The sequence below is a fragment of the Rhinolophus hipposideros genome (genome assembly GCF_964194185.1).
Source record: "Rhinolophus hipposideros genome assembly, chromosome: 16".
NCBI lineage: Eukaryota > Metazoa > Chordata > Mammalia > Chiroptera > Rhinolophidae > Rhinolophus > Rhinolophus hipposideros.
Window position 1 is genome coordinate 34,070,112 of NC_138062.1, and position 26,148 is coordinate 34,096,259.

Sequence of the window (26,148 nt, forward strand, 5' to 3'; positions counted from 1 at the left end):
GATGAATGAACTACCGTTTCTTCCCTTAAGGACTCACACAGACCAGTGGACAGATACCTAAAATGAGTAGACTCAAATGAGACAAGTGACATAATAGATGGCGCAGACACAATGAGAGCCTGAAGGAAGTATGACTAACTTTGTCTGAAAGAATTAGGGAGGTCTTTATAGATGAGTCTGTATGCTGAGAACAGATCATGCAGGACCTTGAAAGTGATTCTAAGGAGTTTGGACGTTCGCTTGCAGTCAACATGAAGGATTTCACATACTGCTAATGATGAGAAAGACAGGACCATGTTTACATATTCCTCTGGCAGCAGGGCAGAGGATGCACTGAGGACAGCAGAAGCTACACAGGCAGAAAGAATAGAGATTGTAATAGTACTGGCAAAAAATAATAAGGGTGCTGATCATATTTTTACTCTAAGGAAAACTGGGCTTTTTTGTGACCGTGTTTAATCTGATAGAATTATATTTAGTTATTTTAGTTTTAACCTGCTCCGAAGAATACTGAATCCGTTCTCAAACTCAGAAATTGGATTCAGGAAGTTGTGGTTCACATGACTGACTCTCAGGAATACTAGAAATACTGAAGCATAGGCGGGGCTTTATTAAGAATCTGCAATTTGTGTATTTTAGGTTTAATCTCAAGTCAAGTTGAGAATGCAAATTTTTTAAACATGAGGACAGTGTAGCAATATGGAACTGTGTTGAAAAAAATAAGTAAAAGGAAACAATTTATATGTTTATGGTTACAGATCTGTAGCAAAATTAGAAAGAAAATAGGGACACGTTAAAACGTTTGCTGCATTGTTTACAGGAATATGAATGAAAATGCTTGTAATTATTGCATTTCATATTACAGGATTATTTTTCAAAAAAGCATTTGCATAAAATTACTTGGAGCTTAGGAATGGCTCAGAGATGAGGACATCTCTTTGTTAAGTAACAATTTATCTAAATAAATGAGAAAAAAATTCTTCAAATTTTAAATGAAACAGATACACAAAATAGTTTACATTTTTAAAGAAAGTTACTTGAGAGAAATGACAAATGGTCAAGGCATTTTAAAAGTTGGAAAAAAAAAAGAGAAAAGGGGAAAAAAAGCCTGTAAACATTTTGCTAAAATAATAATGAAAATAAACTTGAATAGGACATTTCCTACACTCTTCTATATTTTCCCAAAACAATACACACATTTTCTGATATTTTCTGATATTCTCCACTGACATTTGCTAAACTGAGAGCTTTAAAAATATATCTAGTTAAAAAGTATTGTTTATTTTAAATATACTTTAATTGTCATTCCTTTTATAGTTATATTATCTTTATGATATCATTAGTTTCACAAAAGATAAGTGGTTCTTTTAACTAGGAATAGGCAAAAAAAATAAATTTTATAGATATGTAAGTACCATACTTATTTGTAATATGTTTTTGTCTAAAAGAGATATTTTATTATTCATGCCACAATGTCAACATTTATACTGTAGACATTTAAGTAAACCTGCATTTGAGGTTCTTAAGACCTTCACATTCTTCTTACTTTCACCTAAACATTCTTTCTCACTCTAAGGCTGAAAATTAGTTTTAAATGCAATGTCAAAACCTACATTTTAAATATTAAAACTCTTGGATTGCAAGATTTGAGTAAAATGTTATAGTAAAATATATTTTAATCCTTAGGTCATTCTATTAGCTTATCTAATGCAGGGCTTTATTTTTTGTTTTACTGAGTTTTTTTCCATCTATGTATATTAAGTATATCAGTTAGGATGTTATATTGTGCTCACACACAATGCCAATGGCTCAAAACAATGAATCTCAAAACAACGAATATTCTCTTTTTTGATTCTCCTACTTGTTCATCACTGGTTGGCAGGATGGTCTCTGTTCATTGTACTCTGCAAATAGTCAACGGTTTGACCTTTCAGTCACTCTGCCAGAGGTAAATGAGAACACTGATGTGTCTGAAGCTGGTAATTAATTGGTCTGTCTGTAAACTGACTTATTGCATTTTGCTTATAACTCATTGGTCAGAATTAGCCACCCAGGAAGTGCTATCCTATATGATCAAGAGGAAATATCATCAGAAATATTTGGCAAACAACACTAGTGAACACAGCCATTTCAGTTGTATGCCTTCTTCCAAATTAAAAACAAACAAAAACAGGATGCTTCCCGTTGGACTATGTTTAAAGAAAAAAATAACATTAAAAAAATTCCATTTCTTCAGACAAAAATTATAATATTGAAAGTTCCACATCTATAGAAGTTCATTTTTTTTAAATAAAGAGAGCAATTTCTCAGAGGACATAACAAAATGTTTACGCTTTTAATAACAGTTTCCAAATATATGAAGCAAAAGTTGATAGGACTGCAAGGAAATAAAGATAATTCCATAACTATAGTAAGAAATTTACTCTTCGAATTTATTTTGTTCCTTTTTCAAGTTTTGTAAGGTAAAGGCTTAGATTATTGATTTGAGGCTTATTTTTCTTTAAAGCATTGGATAAATTAGAATTATTTCATCCTGTAAATTGCTTGAAATATATCAAAAACTTTAAATACTTGTCTTTATTTTTGTTCATTTCAAAATACTTTCGAATTTCCTTTGATACCTCCTTTTGACACTGATTACGTGAAAATATATTTTTAATTTCTAAGTATTTGGGGGCATTATCTTGTTATTGTTCTATTAATTATTAATTTAACTGTATTATGGGTCAGAGGGTATACTTTGTAAGATTTTGATCTTTTAAAATTTGTTATATGTGTTTAAAACCCAGGATATGGTCTGTCTCATTGAATGTTTCATGCACACTTGAGAAAAATATGTATTCTGCTATTGTTGAGTGAAGTGTTTTGCGTTTGTTCTGTTTTTTTTTTTTTTCTTATGTTCTCCTTTTCTTAGTTCTTTGGGTTTTTTATACATTTTTTAGTATTCCATTTCAATGTATCCATTTTGATTTTTATCATATATTTGCATAATATTTTAGTGTTTGCTTTAAGGATTACAAAATACACTAATTTTTCCAATGTATTTATAATTAATATTGTTCCGCTTTCCTTATAATATATAATTCTTATTACTATATAGGTCCCTTTATACTCATTCTTTTATGCTACAGTTATCTTATATATCTATGTGCATTGAAAAGCACATGAGAAAACATATTTTTGTTTTCAACTGTCAAATATGTTTTAAGGAAGTCAAGAACTCAGCATTATTTCAGTGCTATTTTAAATTCTCATGTCAATCCCTCATCCACCCATTGCTATTCATTTTTTAGCACTCTCAGTTAGCTGGGCCAACATCTGTCTAGGTTTTATAGCTGAGCTCAATGGGATGCGAGTGGCATGTGTTTATTTTATCATACCCAGAAACCAGAATGCTCTCAGCAGGCTTTTAATTACAAATGTAATATATTTTGTAGCTCTAGGGATATTCAGATTTTTCTGCTTCATTGTGTGAGTGTCAGATTTTCAAGAAAAAATTATATTTTATTTCAGTGTCCAATTTTTGGTATGATGATATTTATATTTCTTTATTATGATTTAAATATGTATTGAAAGTTTAATGACATTCACTCTTCCATACTAATAATGGTCATTAGTGGTTTCTCTGTTTTTCCTTAGAAATACTTGTTGGGGATTTAGAAATTTTATTAATCCAAGTAAGATACTAAATTTTGATTTTATAATTTTTTTTCTCTTTTTGACTAATTTGATAATTTTTATTGCTTAATTTAAAAATTTAAAGCTATACATTTACCTATAGGACTGCTTTGTATGTAAAGCATAGAAATAAGTTTTGGGATGTATTTTCATTACACTTGAAATATTTTCTAATTTTTTTACTTTAACATTTGATTAATGTTAAAGGGGTTATTCATAACTGTTATTTAATTTATAAATATTTACAGCCTTTCCATATATATTATTTTTATTGATTTCTCATTTAATTCAAGTTTGATCAGAAAACATACTCATTAATTCAATCAACTGAAATTTATTGAGTTGTTTATGTACTAGCGTATGGTCTATTTGGGTAAATATTCCATGTACAATTGAAAATAGTTTATTATGCAATTATTGAATGTAATATTCAATAAATGTAAATAAACACAAATTAAGCCAATTTATTGATAATTTTGTTTAAATCATCTATACCTCAATTAACTTTTTTTGGTCCTCTTTAATCAATTACTGAGAGAGGACTGTTAAAATCTTCAAAAACTATATTTATTTAAAGTCATTTTTTGAAAAATTAAAATTTAAGCTCAGTATTTAAAGTCACCATGTTGAGAGGCCTCAAAATTAAGTCAATCATGTCTTACTTCTTTAATTTAAGGGAATATTAAGAAAAGAAACACTTCCATATGAACAAAAAAAACATGTATAATATAAACATGTATGTTTTTTTTCTTTTTTTCAGGAGGGCTCAGCTCACATTGGCCCATGTGGGGATCAAGCTGGCAACCTTGTTGTTATCAGCACCATGTTCTAACCAACTGAGTTAATTGGCCATCCCTAAAACATATTCTTAGTATTTGTAAATAGATTTGTTCAAGTAATATTAACATCCGCAACAATATTCCTCACCATACATTTGTTGATGAAATAATCTAAAGAATGGAGTGATAGTATACTTTCAAAGATTTCTTAATTATATTAGCATGTTTCAGATAATGAGAAATATATACACACACAACTCTCATGTGAAACATGAAAATCATGAAAATTGGCACATATATATATATATATTAAAATGTCATTGCATAATGATGATAATAAACAGGCAGGGAGTTATATTTTGAGCTTGCATTAGAGCCCACATTCTAAATAGTTATGATTTTATGCCACTTTGTAACAATTATGATAATTCTCAGAAATGGTGATAGAGTGCAGATTCAGTTCCAATCAGTTTTGTTCAGGTGTACGTGGGAGGAAAACCAATTCAAAATACTACGATTTGCTGCACTTTATGGCTAAAATGGTATTTTGGGGTACATTTTGACCACATTTTGATACATTTACAAGTGCCAGTGTCAGCACCTTGAACACATCCCCCATTCATTGTTAATTAGTTAAGTAATGAATTTATTGGCTTTTGGTCTATCACAAACCTTAACTAATAGATGACAGTTCAGGTAATGGAATTCTGTGAAGGCTATTTTAAAAAGATTTCCTAAACAAGAGAATCATAATAGCTAAATATATTATAGTTAGTGAACCAAAAAATATTTTTTTTATCTTCTCAAGGGAACCATCAATGTTCAAAAAGGGAAGAACATTTCTGTATTGTCTTTTAACTTTTTGTCATTGTATGATTTCTTACAAAACCATTTTGGTTCAGCTAAAGTTCTGGCCCCATTCTTAATAGCTGCAGAATAAAATGTCAACTTGGCATCTGGCTAGTGACAAGCATACTCTAGAGCCTATCTGTATAAGTCATTTCCAAGCAGCGATTTACATAGTAATTGTTTTAATGTCAGTGTATTCAATTTTCAATGGCTGGTTTTAGTCACTCTGTTTTTCTCTTCTAATCTTGCCATGTCAGTTGGATTTGATAAATCAGCGATAACTGGTAATTTATTTTGCTTTGACAGGCCTGAAAAATTAGTTTCAACTGCTGAGTATATGTGAGTGTGTTTGAGTGTGCCTCCCTGTGTGCCGGGGACGAGGGGTTGAAGGTAATCACAATTTATTTAGTCACCTGGTAAACGGGAACTTATTTATACATTTTCATATGCAATATTTCATATGGTAATATGATTAACACTTTAATGTCATATGATATTTTATGTCTGTACTACAGAACAATAGTGTATTGTGTTTATGCAGCTGTGGATTCATTGTGGCATTATGGCAGAAACGTGGTGAACACAGGGGGTAGAGTAAAAGAGGAGGCTGAGATGGGTAGGGATCAGAATATAAATGGAGGTTAGTGTTGGTGTTTTCTGACTATTATTTTTAGTGCAACAGTGAGTCTTTGAAGTATTTTAGGTGGGTGGGGGGCATACAATGATCTGCTTTAGTTCTTAAGGCTCACTACTGTTCACTCTATAGAATGGATTGCACAGAGGCAAGAGGCAGTGTGTGAAGTCTAATTATGAGGTTATTCTAAAATTCTAATTAAGACATGATAATGATATAGTTGAGATTAAGGCAAGTGCATGCATTCGAGACACATTTTGGCACTTCATTTTAGAGATAAAATTAGTAATAGGGAAGAAGAGAGATCTTAGAAACACACTAATACACTAATGTCCATAGTAGTTTGCATAAGCCAGCTCACAAAAAACTATGAATGGTATTCACTTGAACAACAGCTTTAAAAGATTATTTCCTACCTGTTATTCCTGATTATTCATTCCTCCTCCAATCTACTGCTTATGATTTAACTGTTTTCTTTTTTCAGTCATATTTAGACATACCCTAAGCTAGAACAGGTTTTTTTGATGTTTCCCATCTCCCTCTGTGGCAGTATTCACTCTTAATTGGAATGCATGACAGTAATTTGCTTCAAAATTCACTTAAAAACTTGGTGAAAGAAGATATTTCATCAACTTCACAAGTAATTCATAATAGTAACCTGAAAGGAAGCTAGTGCCTCCCAAATTTCTATATACCTTCTGAAATTGAGAGATAAAATAACTTTATCCAGGCACATTTTTGGGTGGTTATATTCAAACAGTTCTGTGAATGTGTCCTAGCATTCAACAGCTAGAGTCAAAACAGTTAAACAACAGTTTTCTATTTCACATAAAATTAAAAATAAATATCGTTCTAAAGATCTCATTAATTCATAGTCAAAAGAAATTGGACACATATAACTGTTTTTCCTCAAATTCAAAATTGACTCAAAAATTTAACTGATTTTATAATTTAAAATTTAGAATTATAGTTCACTGGATTTCCTTATACTTTGTATCTTCATGATATAATTGGGAAAAAAGAAAGGAAATCAGAAAGATTATTACAAGGAAAAGAAATAACTGAATAGGCCGGGCAGCAGATGATTTGGTAAACCTGGTCTCAATTTTAATAATCTTAATTAAGAACAGAATTACCATATGACCCAGCAATCCCTCACCTGGGTATCTACCCCAAAAATCTGAAAACATTTATCTGTAAAGATATTATGTGCTCCAATGTTCACTGCAGCTTTATTTGTGGTGGCCAAGACATGGAAACAACCAGTGTCGTTCAATAAACGATTAGATAAAGAAGATGTGGTATATATACACAACAGAATACTATTCTGCCATAAAATGAAATAGTGCCATTTGCGACATGGATGGATCTTGAGATTATTACACTAAGTGAAATAAGTCAGGCAGAAAAAGATGAGAACCATATGATTTCACTGATATAGTATATAAAACTGAAAACAACAAAGGAACAAGACAAACAAATGAAACAAACACTCATAGACACAGACAATATCGTATTTCCCCCAAAATAAGACCTAGCTGAACAGTCAGCTCTAATGCGTCTTTTGGAGCAAAAAATAATATAAGGCCCAGTCTTATATAAGACTCAGTCTTATAGTAAAATAAGTCCAAGTTTTATATTAATTTTTGCTCCAAAAGATGCATTAGAGCTGATTGTAGGGCTAGGTCTTATTTTTGGGGAAACACGGTAGTTTAGTGGTTACCAAGGGGTAAAGGGGGAGCGAGGTGGTAGATGAGGGTAAAAGGAATCAAATATATGGTGCTGAAAAGGAGAACTGACTCTGGGTAATGAACACACAATGTGATATATAGATGATGTATTACAGAGGTGTACACCTGAAACCTACGTAACTTTGCTAACAATTGTCACCCCAATAAACTTTAATTACAAAAAACAATAATCTTAATAAACGATGAGAGATGAAGAAAGTTAGCATCCTCGCTTTTAAGTGGGTTAATAAAAGTTCAAAATGACAAATTGACTTGTTCAGCACTTTAGTGCAGGTCATGAAACTCTACTTGTTTAGAATTATTATTCAACATAATTTCCAGATGGCAGGACTGTTTCGATTCTAAGGCACTGAAAATTTAAAAATTTACTCAAAAGTCTGTGTATGTTGCGAAATTGCCTCTTCTTCTCATACTCATATACAAAGTAGATGCTATACACTATTCACATAGCGAAGAGACTCCTTTTCTCTCAATAGATGTTCCTATGTAGAGGCATAGTCATTATTAGATTAACATCCCTAGCCTCTTGCCACCTTCTCATACACACAATTGATGAGATTGAGTTACAGAGCTTATCATACTTGGCTGAGTTCCTCCTTCATTTTTCTTCTTTGGAATTTGCTTGCCTGCAGAGACCAGACACCTACTCTGCCCTCCATACCTTGTTATACATTCTGGAGGTCAGCATTACAAATTACACTTGGCTTGCACCTGAACCATGTCCACCAACATATTATCTAACCAATAATAATGGTAATATTTTAATTCCAAACCATTTCCTGGACAATCCCTCATTTGGTTCTGAAATTATTCAGGGAGCAGTTGACCAATGAACAACACCGGTTTCAACTGTGCAGGTCCACTTATACGCAGATTCTTTCAATAAATACATGCAGTATTATAAATGTATTTTCTCTTCCTTTTGATTTTCTTAATAACATTTTTTTCCTCTTGCTTACTTTATTGTAAGGATACAGTATATAATACATGTAACATACAAAATATATGTCAATGACTATTTATGTTATCTGCAAGTTTTCCAGTAAACTTCCAGTAGGCTATTAGTAGTTAAGTTTGGGGGAAGTCAAAAGTTATAAGTGGATTTTGACTGCACAGAGGGTCAGCGCCCCAACCCCTCCTTGTTAGGGTCAGCTGTATTAGTCTAACATAACTATAACACTACCGAAAGCAATTGTATAATCCAAGAGGATGTAAAAATTATCTTATATTTTCTCAAGAATTGAGGTATCACAGAAATTGCTCTGAACACTCAATATCTTATTTATTGTCAAAGTTACAAAGCTAAAACAATCCTTATCTTGGAAATATAAGTGAAATGTAAATGAAAAGTTAGAGTTTTTTAAAAAGCCACAATTCAGAGTAGAACTACTTTAATTCAAAAATATCCCAGCTACTCAGCCACCTCTTAAATGCATCTAAATTAATGTGCATGTGCCAGTTTTTATCTGTATAAACATGTGTTCTTTTATAACAGCAAAAAAACAAGAACCTCATATTTATGAAGCATTTACCTGAATTCTCTGTGACACCTACCTCAGCTCTCCTACACACATGACTCTGTTGTGTCCTAGTCTCATGCATTTCTTCTTTTAATAGATCGTCTTCTTTTAATTTCATCCTCCACACATTTATACTGTTTTTAAGAGTATGTGTGGTAACTACTGATTAATTTATTCATAGCGAGGGAGTAATACTTAAATATACTTCAATCTTATCTTGCTAACAATATATTCATGCATAAGCTTATCAACTTCTTTTCTATGCAGGCCATCCATCCTTCATGGTTTTCTGTTTAGTTTACATGTTTTTTGAATTCTAAATATGTTTCATATTTCTCATGTTGAACTGGAGGTCAAAATAAGATGTTTTATAGCATATAAACATGTGGCATCCCAGATGGCTGACTGAACACAAAGAAAATGCACAATCAGTATAAAGGTGGGAGAAAATTGAAGTGTGGTGAAATGAAGTCGGCCAGATAGCCATTGACTGGACATCTGTCATGTGGAAGTTCTAATAGTAAAATTCTTATCAATATTGAATTAAATAAAATATAAAAATAATATGTTCTAAGGACAGCTCTCAGGTTGAGCCCAGGTACTACAGATATAGGCATACTTAGGTAATAACTAAAGACAGGAGTATTTAAAATACATAGACATGTCTTCAAAAAAATGCAAAAGTCAACCAAAAGTGTAGGGCTATGACTATGGAAGAAGAGGTCGAAAATTTGACAATACCGAAGCATAGATGGTAAGAAAAACTACAATGCAATGTACAAGACTGGGAGATGCAAAAACATATTTGGAAAAATACAAAAAAAAATTAAAACATAAATGAAAAGCTTAGAATTTATTATTAGGATGTACATAAGAATTATCAAATTATTGCTCATATGCCAATTAACTTTCCTTCATCTATGGCTTCTACTTAATGGGAATCTATTACTGATTCAATGAAATAAAGCCAAAAAAAAAAAGGCAGTGCATTTTTAAGCTATTGAAGAAGGAAAGGCAAGTAAAAAAAGGGCTTTCTGGATTGGGAGTTCTGAAAATTCTTCACAGTATACTAGCATATAAGCATATTAAAACACCTAGAACCATTTTTTAAAAAGTAAATGTGAAGATAAGAATGGATAGAGAACACTTGCAAGTCATGCAAATTTTGCATTGTCTTCCACAGATTCCATCAATATAAATAAGCTATGGTCAATTATGTGTAGCCTAGTTCAATTGATAATACTGGAATAAGTGCCAAGTTGCTTTTATAATTTCAAGTATCACTTACACAGAGCTGCACACTCTTGTAATTATCTGTGCCTGCATTTTCATAAGCACAGATGAAGTCAAAAGCATAGGACTTTGAACAGTGGGATCTCAGATCTTTGCAAGACTTTCTTTGGCTCTTGGTTTCCTACCAGTAGGACCTTGACAAAATCAGAGGCAACATTGGATCTCTCTGTATCACTGAGAGTCAGATACTGGACTAACCAGGGTAAAGTATTATTCTGGTAGTCTCATACTTAACATTTTGCTGTCATCCATGTCCAACCCTCTGTTAAGGTTTTTTCTTGTTCAGTATCATTTTACTAGGTGGCTATCTGTCCTAGTAGATACCCAGCCTCAGTAAATATGAATGTAGTCACACACCATATTTTAGCCACCATTTTTCTTCCCTAGCATTTAAAATAATGGCTTCTGATACTGTAAACTCAGTGACTCTAATAAAAATTTCAAAGTATTTTTCTTCCCATTCTTAAATTTTCTTTTCCATTATTGCCTAAGAATATCTTTTCTGAAAAGGTAGTGGTTATGCTAAAAAACATTCTCTGAGAAGAATGGGAATAACAGCCTTCTTTTGACTTCAGTGATTTTCTCCACTGTTTCCATCTGCAATTCTTTCCACTTGAATACACATTAAAAGATTGGAAGTGTGAGGGTGGGAGAAGAGGTGGGAGGAAATTATTCTCTGAGCACATTTATTATGCCAACAATGCAATTTAATGCATCTTTGATAGTGTGCAATTAAGTATAAAGATGTCTCATAACTAGGAATGTTCTTGGTCAGTGGGAATTACTGTAGATAATTTCAGGTAACCTGGGAACAATTTGGCTAGCTACAAGGCCTAGACCAACACATAAAGCATGCAGTTTAGGGAAAAATTGATTTGTTCTTCATATTAATCCTCTGCTTAACTATACTAGGAAATGCAAATTTACCTAAAACTTGAAAAATAAACAAGTAATTCTTTCATATTTAAAAATAAATTTACAAAGACACAATAGGGAAACTAAAAACGGTCCCCCAAACCATAATTTACTGATTTTTTTCTAAAGGGTTACTTTTTGCACAAAATTAAGACTTTTATTTACTGTATATTATTGGTTTAATTTAGATCCCTACATTTATTAGTTGGCCTTATTTTATTTTCTCTGATTTTCTTTCTCTCTTACCAGTGTGTCCAAAGGAAGAGTAAGGTAGGGAGGAGTAAGTATATTAGTATAGTTGGATAGATTTCTCCAATATGCATGACAATTCCACAACTTCAAATTCTGGTCACATTCTATGTTCTTGGCATACTTTTGGCATTGTATATGCTAACAAAAAACCCATGACAGACTGGAAAAAAAGTATATTAAGCAATGTTAGGAGTAAATAGGGATCAACAGAGAGAAGAGGGTTTTCAGGTAACTAAATGCGATATAATTCTTGGTTCCATTTATACTATAATATTCACCTATGATTCAGTTAAAACTGCACTCACTGCCCACTGACAAGCAATTCATGAAGTGACAGAAAACTGAGCAACCCCCTTACCACTGGATTATTGATGCATTAATTTTAGGTATTCTTCAAGGAAGATGTAACTACAATAGTATTGAATATGGCTGGTGTGAAAATGAAGTTGAGAAAAAGCATAAATATATGTAGACCTTCTGACAGCACTAATCACCTGAGAAAATGTTTCTTCATAATCTACATGATCAAATGTAAATGTATGGATATAATCTTAAAGCATTTCATTTTAAATGGAAATAATAGTCAACTCAGTAATAAAAATGTGTATTAGCGTTTAGAAAGTCTATAGATATTCTTTTGGAATATTAAAAGTTATTCCATTTTAAATCAAACATTTAAAATCATAAAATATAAAAGTCTTTTATAAAATGATTCGGGCAAAATTTTTAGTTATATATCTCACTGTGATACACATTAAACATAATAAAACAAAACAGACAAACAAGAGAAAGCCACTCTGCACACGGTGCTTGTCGATACTCACTTAACATGGCGAATATCTGGCAGGGACCTCTCGAGAGCAATATTGTTGCTGACAAAAATGTTGAAACCATTTTCCCTGTAAGCTGAGTCATCGTGGTCTTCTTCAGTGAGGGGATAAGGTTTCCCATGTTCACCTTTCCCTAGCAGGAGAAAACACAATGGGATTATCATCTTAACAAAAACTGTTCTATCTTCTAAAATAGATAGTAAGACTCGAAATTTGTGTATATTTTGGTCACCTGTTAGTGTACTCCACAGAAGGCTCTAGTAGTAATAAGGTTGTATTATATCATATCAATTATTTTATTTAGAAAAAAGAAATATACTCATGATAAAAAAAACAAACAACTCAGAAATAAGGTGTAATCTCACTGTCTAGAGAACCACTGTTAAGAATTTTTTTAAAGTATATGTTTTCCAACATTTGTACGCAGATTCTAATATACGCCCTCCTTTATGATTTGATTTTTTTCCACGTAATTGTATTAAAAAGTCTTTTCATTTTTCAATGCTTGATATTATTTCATTATATCCCAGTTTACACCATTCCACTGAGATATACTTTTAAGTTATTTCTAAATTTCCCGATTATAAACAATGTTAAAATGAATATCGTTGCTTATATATTCCTAATTATGCATTTTTGGAAAGGGGAGGATAATTCATACAAATAGCTAGAATATCTTTAGAGTAAGTTCATCATGGTTTTCACACATCCTCAGAAGCATTAGATAATATTATAAAATTTACTGGTGAAATATATATTATCCATACTTCAATTTGCCTCCTCTTGATTACTAATGAAATTAACTTCATATACATTTATCACTGTATTTCTTACATTGCAAAATGACTGTTCAGTTTTCAAAAACAATTTGTATGTTTTTTAAAATAATATACTATGTTAATTATTTTTTTGTTAATCACATACGTTGTACATATTTTCTGTTCATTTCATTTAAATCAAATTTAAGACTTCTACAGTACTTTCCAGTGCTGCATGCAAGAAGCTTGTCACTCCATCCTAACAAGTAGGAAGCTGAACACACTGAAACAGCCAACTCCACTTGAATCTGCCAGAGAGCAGAGAATACAGGGCAAAGTGGCACCCGCAAGCCTGGACAGACAAACAAGAACACAGGGAGTCAAGGCTTACCAATGCAGGGGCTCAGGAGTGGAAACTGCTTGGGAAGCGGTGCTGGGACAGAAAAAACGTGACCTGTAATTGACGAATTGCTGGAGGCTCAGGGCCGAGATGTGAGGGTTAAAAACTCCAAAAGGAGGGACCCAGTCATAGGGAGGTTCCAATAATTCTGAGAGATTTACCTGCAGAAGCTCAACCAGTTCCCCAGAGTAAATACTGAAGAAAAATGCCCCAGTGCTTTCCAGTAACGGAAGGAGAAAGGAGGCCATTTTGAAATACCTGAGAGCACAGTGTTCCTCTTATAAGGTCTGTCCTCAGGAGAAGCTAGTTAACCAGAACTTCACCTGCTGAGGTGTGATTAGAGCCTAATTGGGCTGGGAGGAGGGAAATACCCAGCTCCAGCCCACGCTAGCCATCCTATCCAACCAAAGAAGGGAGAAAAAAAAAAAAAAAAAGAACACCTGAGAAAGTGTTGTGAAGTTTGCAGTCCTGAGGCATAGGCTCACTAAAAGGCTTGGGAACCTAATCATAAGAGTATAGACCACTTTCCCTTCCCTCATACTTCATTATCACATTATAAAAGGCCTACATACAACGATTTCTTTTACCAAGCACATCATGTCCAACTAGCAAGAAAAACTTACAAGGCATACCAAAGAACAAAAAACATGATCTGAAGAAACAGAGCCGGCATCAGAACCAGATATGGCAGGGAGGTTGGACAGATCAGAATGGGGACTTAAAACAACTATGATTAATATGCTAAGAGCTCAATCGAAAAATAAATAGCATGCAAGAACAAACGGGCAATGTAGGCAGAGTGATGGAAATTCTGTGAAAGAAGAAAAAAAGAAATGCTAGTGATAAAAAGATTGCAACAGAAATGAAGAATGCCTTTGATGGGCTTACTAGATTGGACACAGCTGTGGAATTAACCTGGGCGCTTGACAGTATACTAATTGATACCTCCCAAACCGAGAAGCAATCAGAACAAACACTGAAAAAAGTGGAACAGTATATACAAGGACTGTAGGATAACTACAGAAGGTGTAACGTACACACAATGGGAATAACAGAACAGGAAGAAAGAGAGAAAGGAACAGAAGAAAAATTGGAAACGATGACTGAGAAAAATTCAACAAAATTTAAAAACTATAAAAACTGATGTTAATTTGTCAAGTTTGTTACTAATGAAGGTTAATATATAATCAACTCTCTATGTACTAAGAACAAATTTGAGATACAATATTTAAAATAATTTTTAAAATCACATGAAAATATAAAATATTTAGGAATAAATCTAATGAAATATGTACAAAGCTCCTTTGCATATTAAAATATAAACATCACTGAGAGAAATTAATGAAGAATTAAAAAACTGAAGTGATATATCATGATCTTGGATTGAAAAAATATGATATCAATTTTCCATGAATTGATAATTAATCTATAATGCAATCCAAATTAAAATCCTAGGAGTTTTTGCTTGTGGGTAGTGTTTGTCTGTATGTAGGTGTGCGGTCCGGAGGGGTGGGGGTGTGTGGGTCAGTGAGATTAAGGAGCTGGAAAAAAATATAAAGTACTTAGAATGCCAATCACAGTATTAAAAAAAAGAACATAGTTGGAGAAAATTAAAACTATACACATTTGACTATAGAATAAACCAGAACTAATTTGGTTACAATAAAATAATAATGCAATCATGTAGTAATAATAACCAGTCATTGTTGATAATGATATTGTCTTCATTTGCTGATTATGGAAACTTCCCCTTTAAAAGAACAGTTTCTAGTATGTCTAACATCTAGAGATATGTGTAATTTTCATATTTAAAAAATTATGCTTTTTTTTACTTAGCATTAAGGCGTTAACAAGAAGCATTTATATTCATTCTGAACACAGCTCTTTAAAGTGGAGATAACATAAATCTATGTGCACAAATTGATGGTGTTGATAAGAATTTGCTATGAAAGAAACTAAGAATTAACTATGCTTAAAATAGACCCGTTTGCATAGAAATCTGTGTTCTACCATTTTTCAGCTTTCAGTGTGGACATGTGAAAAGTTTTTATTTTTCAATTGTTTAGATAATTAGCTCTTAATTATCATAAAAATGTTCATTATCTGCAGATAATGCAGGAGAAATCACGTTAAGAAATATTTCACTTCAACATCCCAATCATTTTAAAGCTTATTTAGCTTTAGTCATCATTGGTGCATCTGGGATCTACTTACATAGATAAAATTTTTTCAGTCGTTAAGAACTAATGATAAAACACATTTGTAACATCCTGTTCAAAAGCTATTGTAATTTATATTTTATAGGATTTCTACATTTTCTCTGTCCCCCTCCTATCCTCACTTCTTCCTAAGGGGAAATTTTTGACTTAATTCCACATAGTGCATTCTCCAGACAGTTGCAACTTTTTTTTTTATGTACTCAAACTAAATTGAACATTACTGTCAAATGTGTCTGACTTGGTCTATTAGCATCTTCCCTTATGTAAAAATCATAAAATGTCAAAGTGTCAGGGATTAGACATTTTACCACTTCTAAAAAATGAGGCAATGTCGTCATAAAGTATTACATGTCTCCATGGATGCAGGTAGAGAAGTTGAAATAAAAAACTATGAAAGAAAGTATTAGGTTTGTGCAAAAGTAATTGGAGTTTAAAAGGTTAAAAATAATTGCAAAAACTGCAATTACTTTTGCACCAATTTAATAGAAAGAATATAAAAAAGACACTTGTAAAAGGGCAACACAGAATAAAAGTAACAAAAGAAGAAAAGATTAGAAAACTCCAAATGAAAAGACAAGATTGGGGGGTATACTCTTCAATAAATTTACTCCTTTCAATAAAGGAATAAAAGTATGATTAATGAAATAATAATTTTTTTTTTAATTTATTTATTGGGGTGACAATTGTTAATGAAATTACATAATTTCAGGTGTACAATTCCGTATTACATCATCAATAAATCCCATTGTGTGTTCACCACCCAGAGTCAGTTCTCCTTCCATCACCATATATTTGATCCCTATTACCCTCATCTCCCTCCCCCCACCCCCCTTACCCTCTGGTAACCACTAAACTATGTCTGTGTCTATGAGTTCTTGTTTCTCATTTGTTTGTCTTGTTTTTGGTTTATATACCACATATCAGTGAAATCATAGGGTTCTCTGCTTTTTCTGTCTGACTTATTTCGCTTAGCATTATATTCTCAAGATCCATCCATGTTGTCAGAAATGTTCCTATATCATCTTTCCTTAACGCTGAATAGTATTCCATTGTGTATATGTACCACAACTTCTTTATCCATTCATCTATCGAAGGACATTTTGATTGTTTCCATGTCTTGGCCACCGTAAACAAAGCTGCAATGAACATTGGAGTACACGTGTCTCTATAGAGAAATACTTTTATATTTTTGGGGTAGATACCCAGGAGAGCGATTGCTGGGTCATATGGTAATTCTATTCGTAATTTCTTGAGGAACCTCCACACTGCCTTCCATAGCGGCTGCACCAGTCTGCATTCCCACCAACAGTGTATGAGGGTTCCTTTTTCTCCACAGCCTCTCCAACACTTGTTGCTATTTGTCTTGTTGATGATAGCCATTCTGACTGGGGTGAGGTGATATCTCATTGTGGTTTTTATTTGCGAAATAATAATTTTATAATCTGGTATTAGTAACATTGTATACAGTTTGAGAAGACAACTAAAATTACACTTTATGGTATGATGAGGCAACTATTGAAGCTGGAATTCTAAATAAGTTCAAGAAAAAATATTTTAGTTAAATATTAGGAGGAACACTGAAATTATCCTGGTTTTTAAACTGAGTGATAAATATATGTATATATCAGGTTTAAAATAGTTTCTATATAACAATCATCCCCTTACTGTATTTTGATTATGCCTTATAAGAACAATGCCATTTATGGTAAAATTTTACATGATGCTGAGGGATAAGAACATATGCCATTTATGGTAAAATTTTACATGATGCTGAGGGATAAGTGATTTATTTTTCAACAGATTATAAAGAAAGGTGGATGCATGAGAAAAGATGAAGGAATGAAAAATATGTTATTTCATATAGTCATTAAAGAATAAAAACACCACAAACATCACCTTCTCTTTTAGGGTCAGGATGGTTGGTGGGGGTGGAGGAGTTGGAGCATGAGGGACTTTGAATATAAAATAGAAAAAGAAGCAACTCATGAAAGTCCTATACTAAAAACTATATATAATATGTAATTCTTGTTTGAAATATTATTGGATTTATATTTCTTTTTTCTTTTTCTTTTTGTTTGGATTTACATTTCTATGGAACTAGAAAAGACATTCAACCTGCTCACTGAAGTATAAATATCTCCCTTATGTCTGTAGTAATGGAATGAAAAATGATCAGTGATCCATGTCTCATAAACTTCCAGTTTTTCCAACAAACGTGACACAGAAAGTGTAGAAACTTGAATGATGCAAATAATCTTCTAGTAAAGTTTTTGAGTGACGAGATTTTAATGAAATGTAGAAATGCATTAGATTTATAGCGTTCTTAAAGCCTAAGTTTAAATTTGTTATTGTCAGAAATGTCTATTTTAAATTATATTTTAAATTAACCAATCAACATCTGTATCTCTATACTACAATTTTCTACTATTTTCATGTATTTTTTAAATGTTTTCTTCATTTCATGACTTATTTATTAACTGTGTCTAGGTAGCTAGCCGTGTTACTTATAAGGGGAATAAACAGTTCTTGTCATGCCAGTACACTTCCTGGAATGTGATCTGGTCAGGTTTAGTCCTAATTCCATGCCTCACTCAAAGAATTTTCATTGTTTGAATCATCCTGGAAGTGATAACTGAAGATGAGTTTTTAAGAAATTGTGGATTTCATCACTACAAACATGGAGAAAACATATCTATGCAAGTTTGGCATATTCTTTGGGAAATCTAGGGTCATTTTTTTCCTAAATTGTCTTCACATGGACTCCCAGTAAATTTGCCTTTAATTGCCTCCTTTTTTATGCATAAGGAACAGACTTGTGTTCTGATGCCAGAGGGTTGGCTATTATATATATATAACTTCTAACTATTACATATATATAACTATTCTAACTATTACATATATATATAACTATTCTAACTATTACATATATATATATTCTAACTATTACATATATATTCTAACTATTACATATGTATATATATTCTAAATATTACATATATGTATATATATATATACTTTTTCCCTGAATAATTATAAAATAACCACATCTTTCAAAACTTTCACTTTTTTTCTCTTTCTTCTATAAAGTTTATATGAACGTACCTCAGTACCAGAGTAAACCTAAAAGGTATAATGATTTTCAGGAGCATTGTGCCCATTACAAACTATACACAGTATTTTTTTGTGAAAACCAGAGAGCTGATCACAATTATATTAACCAGGGTTTGCATTTATACAAGTGAATTCCAACACATAATTCTAAGAACCACTATTCTAAAATTTTATAGTTTGCTTTAAATAAGTTATAATAGGTTTATAAATGTTAATTGTGATTTTTTTAATATAATTATATTTTTAATATATTCCTTGAATTGTTTACTGTAAGTTCTTCCCCTGACATAACCATTGATTTTGGCAGATTGTTTTTTAGGCTTTTGTATACTACAACTTTGGATGGGGTTGGCAAAAGAGAAATATATGTACATGAAATTCATGTTTTGAGGTGAGATAAGTGTGATATGGCCTGAAAACTTATACATACATAATTATTTAGTTCTCATTAATGACCCTTTTTTTTGGCTCTGTGGAAAATTACAACATACTTCTTACAGATAAATATTTCAAGGTACAAAATTCCAATTGAATTTGCACATTTGGAGAAGTAAAAGTAAATATTAGGAGATTTACAAAAAGAGCTAATTATTGTCTGTAATAATCTAGCTCATTCAGATATTGTTCCTTTGGCATCATCTTAACAATTCTTGTGTGAAGAAGAGATTTAAAAAAAATCTTTAATTATTATAAACACAATATTGAATTGAGATGAAGAACAAAGAATCCATTTATGATATAAAAAAAGTATTGAAAGACTTGGTTTTCTGTTTCTATTCTGCTTATAAAGTGCATTATCATGTCACATTTTCTCTTAAGAAATGTCAATTTGTTCATGTCTAAAATGGAAAATTAATCTTTTAGGGCTATTGTTAGATTTATATGAGAAAATATATAACAAATCTAAAAGCAGTAAAGCTTCCTTGATACAAACAAGATATGATATTCTTATGGCTGTCATTTTATTAGTATCAGCTGAAAATCTGTTTTGAATAATTCAATAAACTTCCATTACCCCATTGGTTGTAGGGTAAGGGGAAGTGGACGGCATTATACTAGTTTCAGCTTTATCACTTGTAACTACTAAGCAATGTGGCTTTTTTTGTCCATCTCCTCGTCCTTCTTTTCACCTTCTCCATCTTTCTTTCTCTTGTTCTTGTTTGTTTCTTTCTTACCTTTTTGTTGTTGCTGTTTTTTTGTTTGTTTCTATCTTACCTTTAAAAGTTAACTAATTCACAGTGTTTGTTAAGAATAACAAGTTCTCCCTCTCTCTTCTCTGTGCCATGGTACTCACTTTCAACTAAACTAGCTGATACATACACTCAACGTGCATTGTTGCTGTATTTTAGTCTTTAATTTTTAGTTTTAATCACTATTACACAATTTCTACTGAATATGATGAGTATTAAGGCTCTATCCTCCCTTTGCTCTAACCACATGTGTACATTTCATCTCCCCATCCTATTATGTAGTTTTACAAATTTTGATTAGAAGTAATTCTTTGGAGTCATGCCTATGAAATTTGGTTCTGAGCATATGACTGTGTGTGCTATTCAGAGTTGAGCTATATACTGCATTGTAATTATATGTAGTCTTCATCTTTCACCATGGAGTTAATATTCATCATTATTTTTGTTTGTTCTCTAAGTTTTGTAAGAACTTTAATAATAATTCAACAATAATTCAACCACAAAACTCCTCATCAGTTGTTTATACATTTTCTTTCAAAACTTTGAAGTACTGCTTCTTCTATTACTTTTATACTCTTAAATAATGCTTTCCAGGAGCCATTTGCCTTCAGTCTAGATGGGTTGCTCTCTATGCCTGGTGCATAGCTTTCACCTTAGGTCTTACCTAACAAACATTTTGGCCTCACCTCTGTGCGCAATCTACTGTTTTGTGTGTGTTGTAATCTAACCCTCTCTTATTTTACTAGTTATTCACATTGCAAAACATCTTTCATGGACTAACTAAAAATTAGTATGAATTGGAAACCATTATGTCTCTAAACATCCTTATTCTACCCTTATATATTTTCTGACAGGATATAGAATTCTAGATTGCCAATAGTTTTCCTTCAGCATTTTGAAGATTCTATTTTTTATTATCTTGTCTTATGTATTGTAGTGTCACTGCTTTGCATTTTGAAGCCATTGTGATTCCTCCTTCCTTGTTGGGGACCTTTGTTTTTTCCTTCCTAGAATATTTTAGGATCTTTCCTTCATCCCTAAAGCCTTAATACTTCACATTTTGTAATGATTGTGGGTCCTTTATGCTGGGGATTAGGTAGTACTTTTCAATTTGAAACTAATATTCTTCAAATTTAAGACAATTTATTGAATTTATTCATTGTCTTTCCTCTATTATCTTTTGCTATTTCCTATAACCTTAATTGTGGACCTCTTAAATTGGCCATATAATTTTTGAAAATAATTTCATGTCCTATCTTTTTCATTTGTGCTACTTCTTAGGGGACTTCAGTTGTTTCTTGGTAATTTGTAAGAGTTTTCCACATCTGTTTGTGTATTCCTTTATTTTCAATAATTTTCCCCCTGACTCTTCTTTTAAAAGCATTATGATCTTTCATGAATGCGATATATCCTCTGATTTCTCTAAGGATGCTATATCAGCTATGGATTACTCAACAAAGCAGAACCTGTTGGGATATCTGTCTGTCTTTATATCTATCTATGTGTCTGTATGTCTGTCTATCTATTTATCTATCTATCTATTTCCATCGATCTATCTATCTACCATCTATCTATCTATTATCTATCTATCATTGATCTATCATCTATCTATTACAGATGTGCATTTGTAAATCAGGAGAACAGTCAAAAACTGGAAACTTCCTGTAAAAGATGGCAAAATATAGCATGATAGCAAAAACTCTCTCTCCCTATTATTTAAAGATATTAAAACATTTTAAAACTGTAACAAAATTCACCCCCAACAACCACATGAATAAATTAAGAAGCCAAGAGGCGGGGGGGAACCACAATGCTCGTATCAATACAAATGAAGTCATGTACCTCACAATGACTTTTCAGACAACAACTGACAGCATATATGATGGTGGTCCATAAGATTATAATGGAACTGAAATTTTCTATTGCCTAGTAAAGTCAGAGCTACTGTAATGCCACAGAACAACCAATTACTAACGTGGTTAGGGTGATGCTAGTGCAAAAGAACTTAATGTGCTGCCAGTCATATAATAGTATAGCACGTACAATTATGTACGGAGCATACTACTTGATGATGCCAATACATTACTGGTTTATGCATTTGCTATATGATACTTCTTGTTATATTAGAGTGTACTCTTTCTACTTCATAAAAACGTTGCTATAGAACTGTATGTTGTGTTATGCTGGTAGCAGTTTCATAGTGTTTACCTCATCCTACGTTTACCAAGTCTCTTGATTACATCATTTTCTTTTGTGTTTGATTTAATCTCATGCTGTTTTATACAGTAAAATGCTGTACAGGCTTGCAGCCTAGGAGCACCAGGCTATGTATACCATATACAGGTGGTAGCAGGCTATACCAGCTAGGTTCTTGTAAGTGCCCTCTATGATGTTCTCACAAAGACAAAATCATCTAAGGACACACCTCTTAGAACATATCCCTCTTGTTAAGTAGCACATGACTGTATGTAATCATTACAATACCTCTGTAAATTAGGTAGGCTAACTCCTTGTTTTTGGAACAGGAAACTGAGGCTCAAAGACAGTAAGGCTTGTTAGGCACGTCTGCTGCCAGCTATCTGGAGCTCCGGCTGTGGATTGTGAGGCCAAGATTAGAACTCAGATAGCAAGACTGCTGGAATTGATCATTGCCACATCATAACTGCATTATATTAATGCAAATAGCAATTTGGACTTGGACGACAAATATTTATGTCCTAGATTTCACATCAAAATTTCCTCCTCATTTCAGTTTCAATCATTTGATTAAATGGAATGTTGATTAAAAAAAAATTCCTTCTGAGAAGCGGTAAAATTCAGGTGGGTTCTTCCACATTTCCACCCTCAGTTTCTTCATTTACAAAGACAAGAGGTGTTGTTAAATAGTTCTAGTCTAACTAATATTCTACATTATTTTTTTTTTTACTAAATCACCACACATCACCAGACATTTCATTGACAAATATCTCAAGTTTGAGTACTTTGAAATAATAATTTCTTAAAGCAATTATCAATAATCTCAAAAGGAAAACTATACGATTTAGTCATATAGTCAATCTATTAGAAGAATTAGGGGTTCATTGTGAAACCAGGCAATAAGATAATTAGGGGCAATATGAAGGCACAGTGAGATTCAATATATACTTGTTACCTAACTAAAATATAAAATATAACAAAAAATAAGGAAGTGACAATAAACTAGATTAAAATGTATTAGGTTCTTTAACACAATTTGCCACCAAAGGCTCATAGTCTTTGTTTTTGTTATCAAAATCTACATTGATAAAGAAAATACAGTTCTATCTCATACTTAGTTAAATATGACACTACTGTATGATCCAAATACAAATTAATAGTTTCCTCATAAATGTTACAATTCATTGTTTAAATTAAAATTGTCTCCATTCCTTAATCTCAGAGGAACTCATTATATTTACTCTCTACAGTTAAAGCAAACTGATCCCAAAGCAGAGATGAAAGAGAACAAAGTCCCTAGACCTACAGTTGCAATAGTTTCCTTGCCCAAATAAAGCAGATATAATAATTATGAATATTCCACCATAAAGAGCCAAATGGGGGGAAAACGTGACAAACTAAGCTGAATCCTAGGAAGGAACCCAATGCATTAGAGAATCATTTAGATAAGAAGGCAAGGGCTTACAAGTAATAAATTATAAAATCACTCAGTATTAACTACATGTGTAATAACTGAGAAGTATGAAGAAGAGATTAAGTTTCTTGACAAAAGTAGTTTAAGTATCTGTGAGTGGAGAGATTTTTTTATCTTCTAGGAGAGTTGGTGAACCGTATTCCTATTCACTTACTGAGATTTTAGTTGTGCAGAGATTAGAAAAATCCAAGTTCATGGTTTTCTGTTTTATCTCACTAAATCACTCATGGCCAACCTAGATTGTCTTTGTTGCACAGGCCTCTTTGAGAGTGAAACTTTGCCAGGGTTGTGCCAGCCTATAGGAGCTGTAGCTTCTCAGGTCATTTTAAATCAGTTTTGAGGATGTCAAAAGAATGGGTTTTTGGAGGTGTCAATCAGTTCCATAATTCACACATACGTTCTTGCCAAAACAAGTATTGTCATGAAGAAACAATACATTATGAGAGAGAAAAAAAATCTTTTTAAAAATGTCAGTTAGGAAAGTAAAACGTGATAATTACCAGATATCACGAAATAACAAAATAATAATTAAAACACCATGGTATTTTCAAATGTGAGGAGGAAATTAGCCTTAAAAGAGAAATTCATTGTAGAAGGTCACTAGGAGTGTAGTTGGGAGACAGTTAAAGAACGATGATGAGGAGTCGGTCATAACACCACTGCTAAGGAGAGAAGGCGTATATCAAAAGGACACAGGAAAACTTAGAGGACAAAAGTCTTAGCTTTTCTTTATAACTTATCTTATCCTTTTATCAATCTAATTTTGATTTTTCAATTTTAACTGGTCGTTGAAAGAAAAAAATAAAGAATCCAAAACAATGAAACCATGCACATATACAAGATTTAATTTTTTTAAAGCATGTTATACATGGCAATACTTTTACACAAATATGATACTTTAAACTTTCATAAAGGGTAACCATAGGGTCATTACAGGATAGCTGTAGTTTCTGCTTTCTAGAAGTTTTTAAGTAAATACATATGCAAAGCTATCCCCCTAGTGGTGATGAACAGAATAAAGAAAAGGAAATGCAAAGAGAGCTGAAATGGGCATTTTAATTATGGCTGATATAATCCCTGGATTTTTATAACTTGACCAATTAATGTTTGAATGACCAACAAAGTTTATGTGAGTTCTATGTCTAATTTAGCTAATCCTCAAGTTACAGTTTTTTGTCAAAGAACACCAATCTCAAAGAATGTCCTGACCAAAAGTTTTCATAAATCCATTCATTCAACAAATATTACATACCTCTCATGTGCTAGAAGCTGTATTCAGACATGGAAAACAGACATAAAACCAGACATGGTTCCAGAAATGGAAGGTAAGATGTTCAGGTATTACAGAGTTTTCTAAGTAAATAATTCTTCCCACTTATGAAAAATTGAATATTTTATCTTTGAGTGATTTACTACTTCTATTTTTTTTTAAATCACAATTAATTTACTATTTCTTTATTTACTTTAGCCAGAAAAAAGTTTTTTTCTTTAAATAATTGCAGTTCTCTCAAACTTCATTATTATATCTACATCAGGAAACAGCCGAATAATTCAGCATCTAGTATTTCTCCTTTTTTCTCACTCACTTGTGAGGTTATTTCTGGGCCCTGAGAGCAAACCCACTTGCTCTTTTAAGAGTGCACCAGCGTGTTTTTCCGTGCCTGCAGGGCTTGGGAAAGCTGATCCTTCTAGTTTAGATAGTTCTTCATTCCCCAAGCAAGGTTCCATAAACTTCCACAAATTTCTCAAGCTCAAAACTCATTTCCACTACAAGGACATTCCACAGAAGCAGTGTACCTTCCTTCCATCTGCAGGTACACACTCAGAGACCCTTTTAGGTTTATTTAAAAGCAGTCAGCACTCTAACTCTCCCAGGAAAAAGACTTAATCTCAGCACAATTAGTAGAATAACTAGATAGTGAAGGTTTTAAAAGTACTTTTTCCTCTTTGACTGTAGTAGTTATTTTTTTAGGTTAATCAGACATCCTTGTAACAGCTATTTTTGGTGACAATTTTGTTGTAACATAATATGTGTATGCCTCTATAGCTATAGGTAATTATATATAAAACTATCTTATTTTGTAGATCTCCTCAGGCAAAGAGTCAGGTGTTTGCTTAGTAAGAGTGGTTTTAATTAACGGTTCAAATTAGAAGTTTGGAAGCCCATGGACTATGGGTATGCACTCAACATGAGGCCTGTTAGCTGTGTTTGGTAGCCCTGATTTCATGGGCTAGAAGCCAGGGAGAGCTGAGGCAGAGTCGGGAATCTGTCAGGTTTTCATCCAAAGAGCCAGATGGC

General features: G+C 32.4%; 1 protein-coding gene across 2 annotated transcripts in view; it reads right to left on the minus strand.

Annotated features, from left to right (window-relative positions):
• The window catches only part of GALNTL6 (polypeptide N-acetylgalactosaminyltransferase like 6), a 964,301-nt gene that overhangs the window by 566,047 nt on the left and 372,106 nt on the right, over positions 1-26,148 (minus strand). For both annotated transcript variants that reach the window (XM_081077650.1, XM_081077651.1), the window contains exon 4: positions 12,496-12,634. In XM_081077650.1, the coding sequence (XP_080933776.1) occupies positions 12,496-12,634 (139 nt within the window). The remainder of the gene's footprint in view (positions 1-12,495; positions 12,635-26,148) is intronic.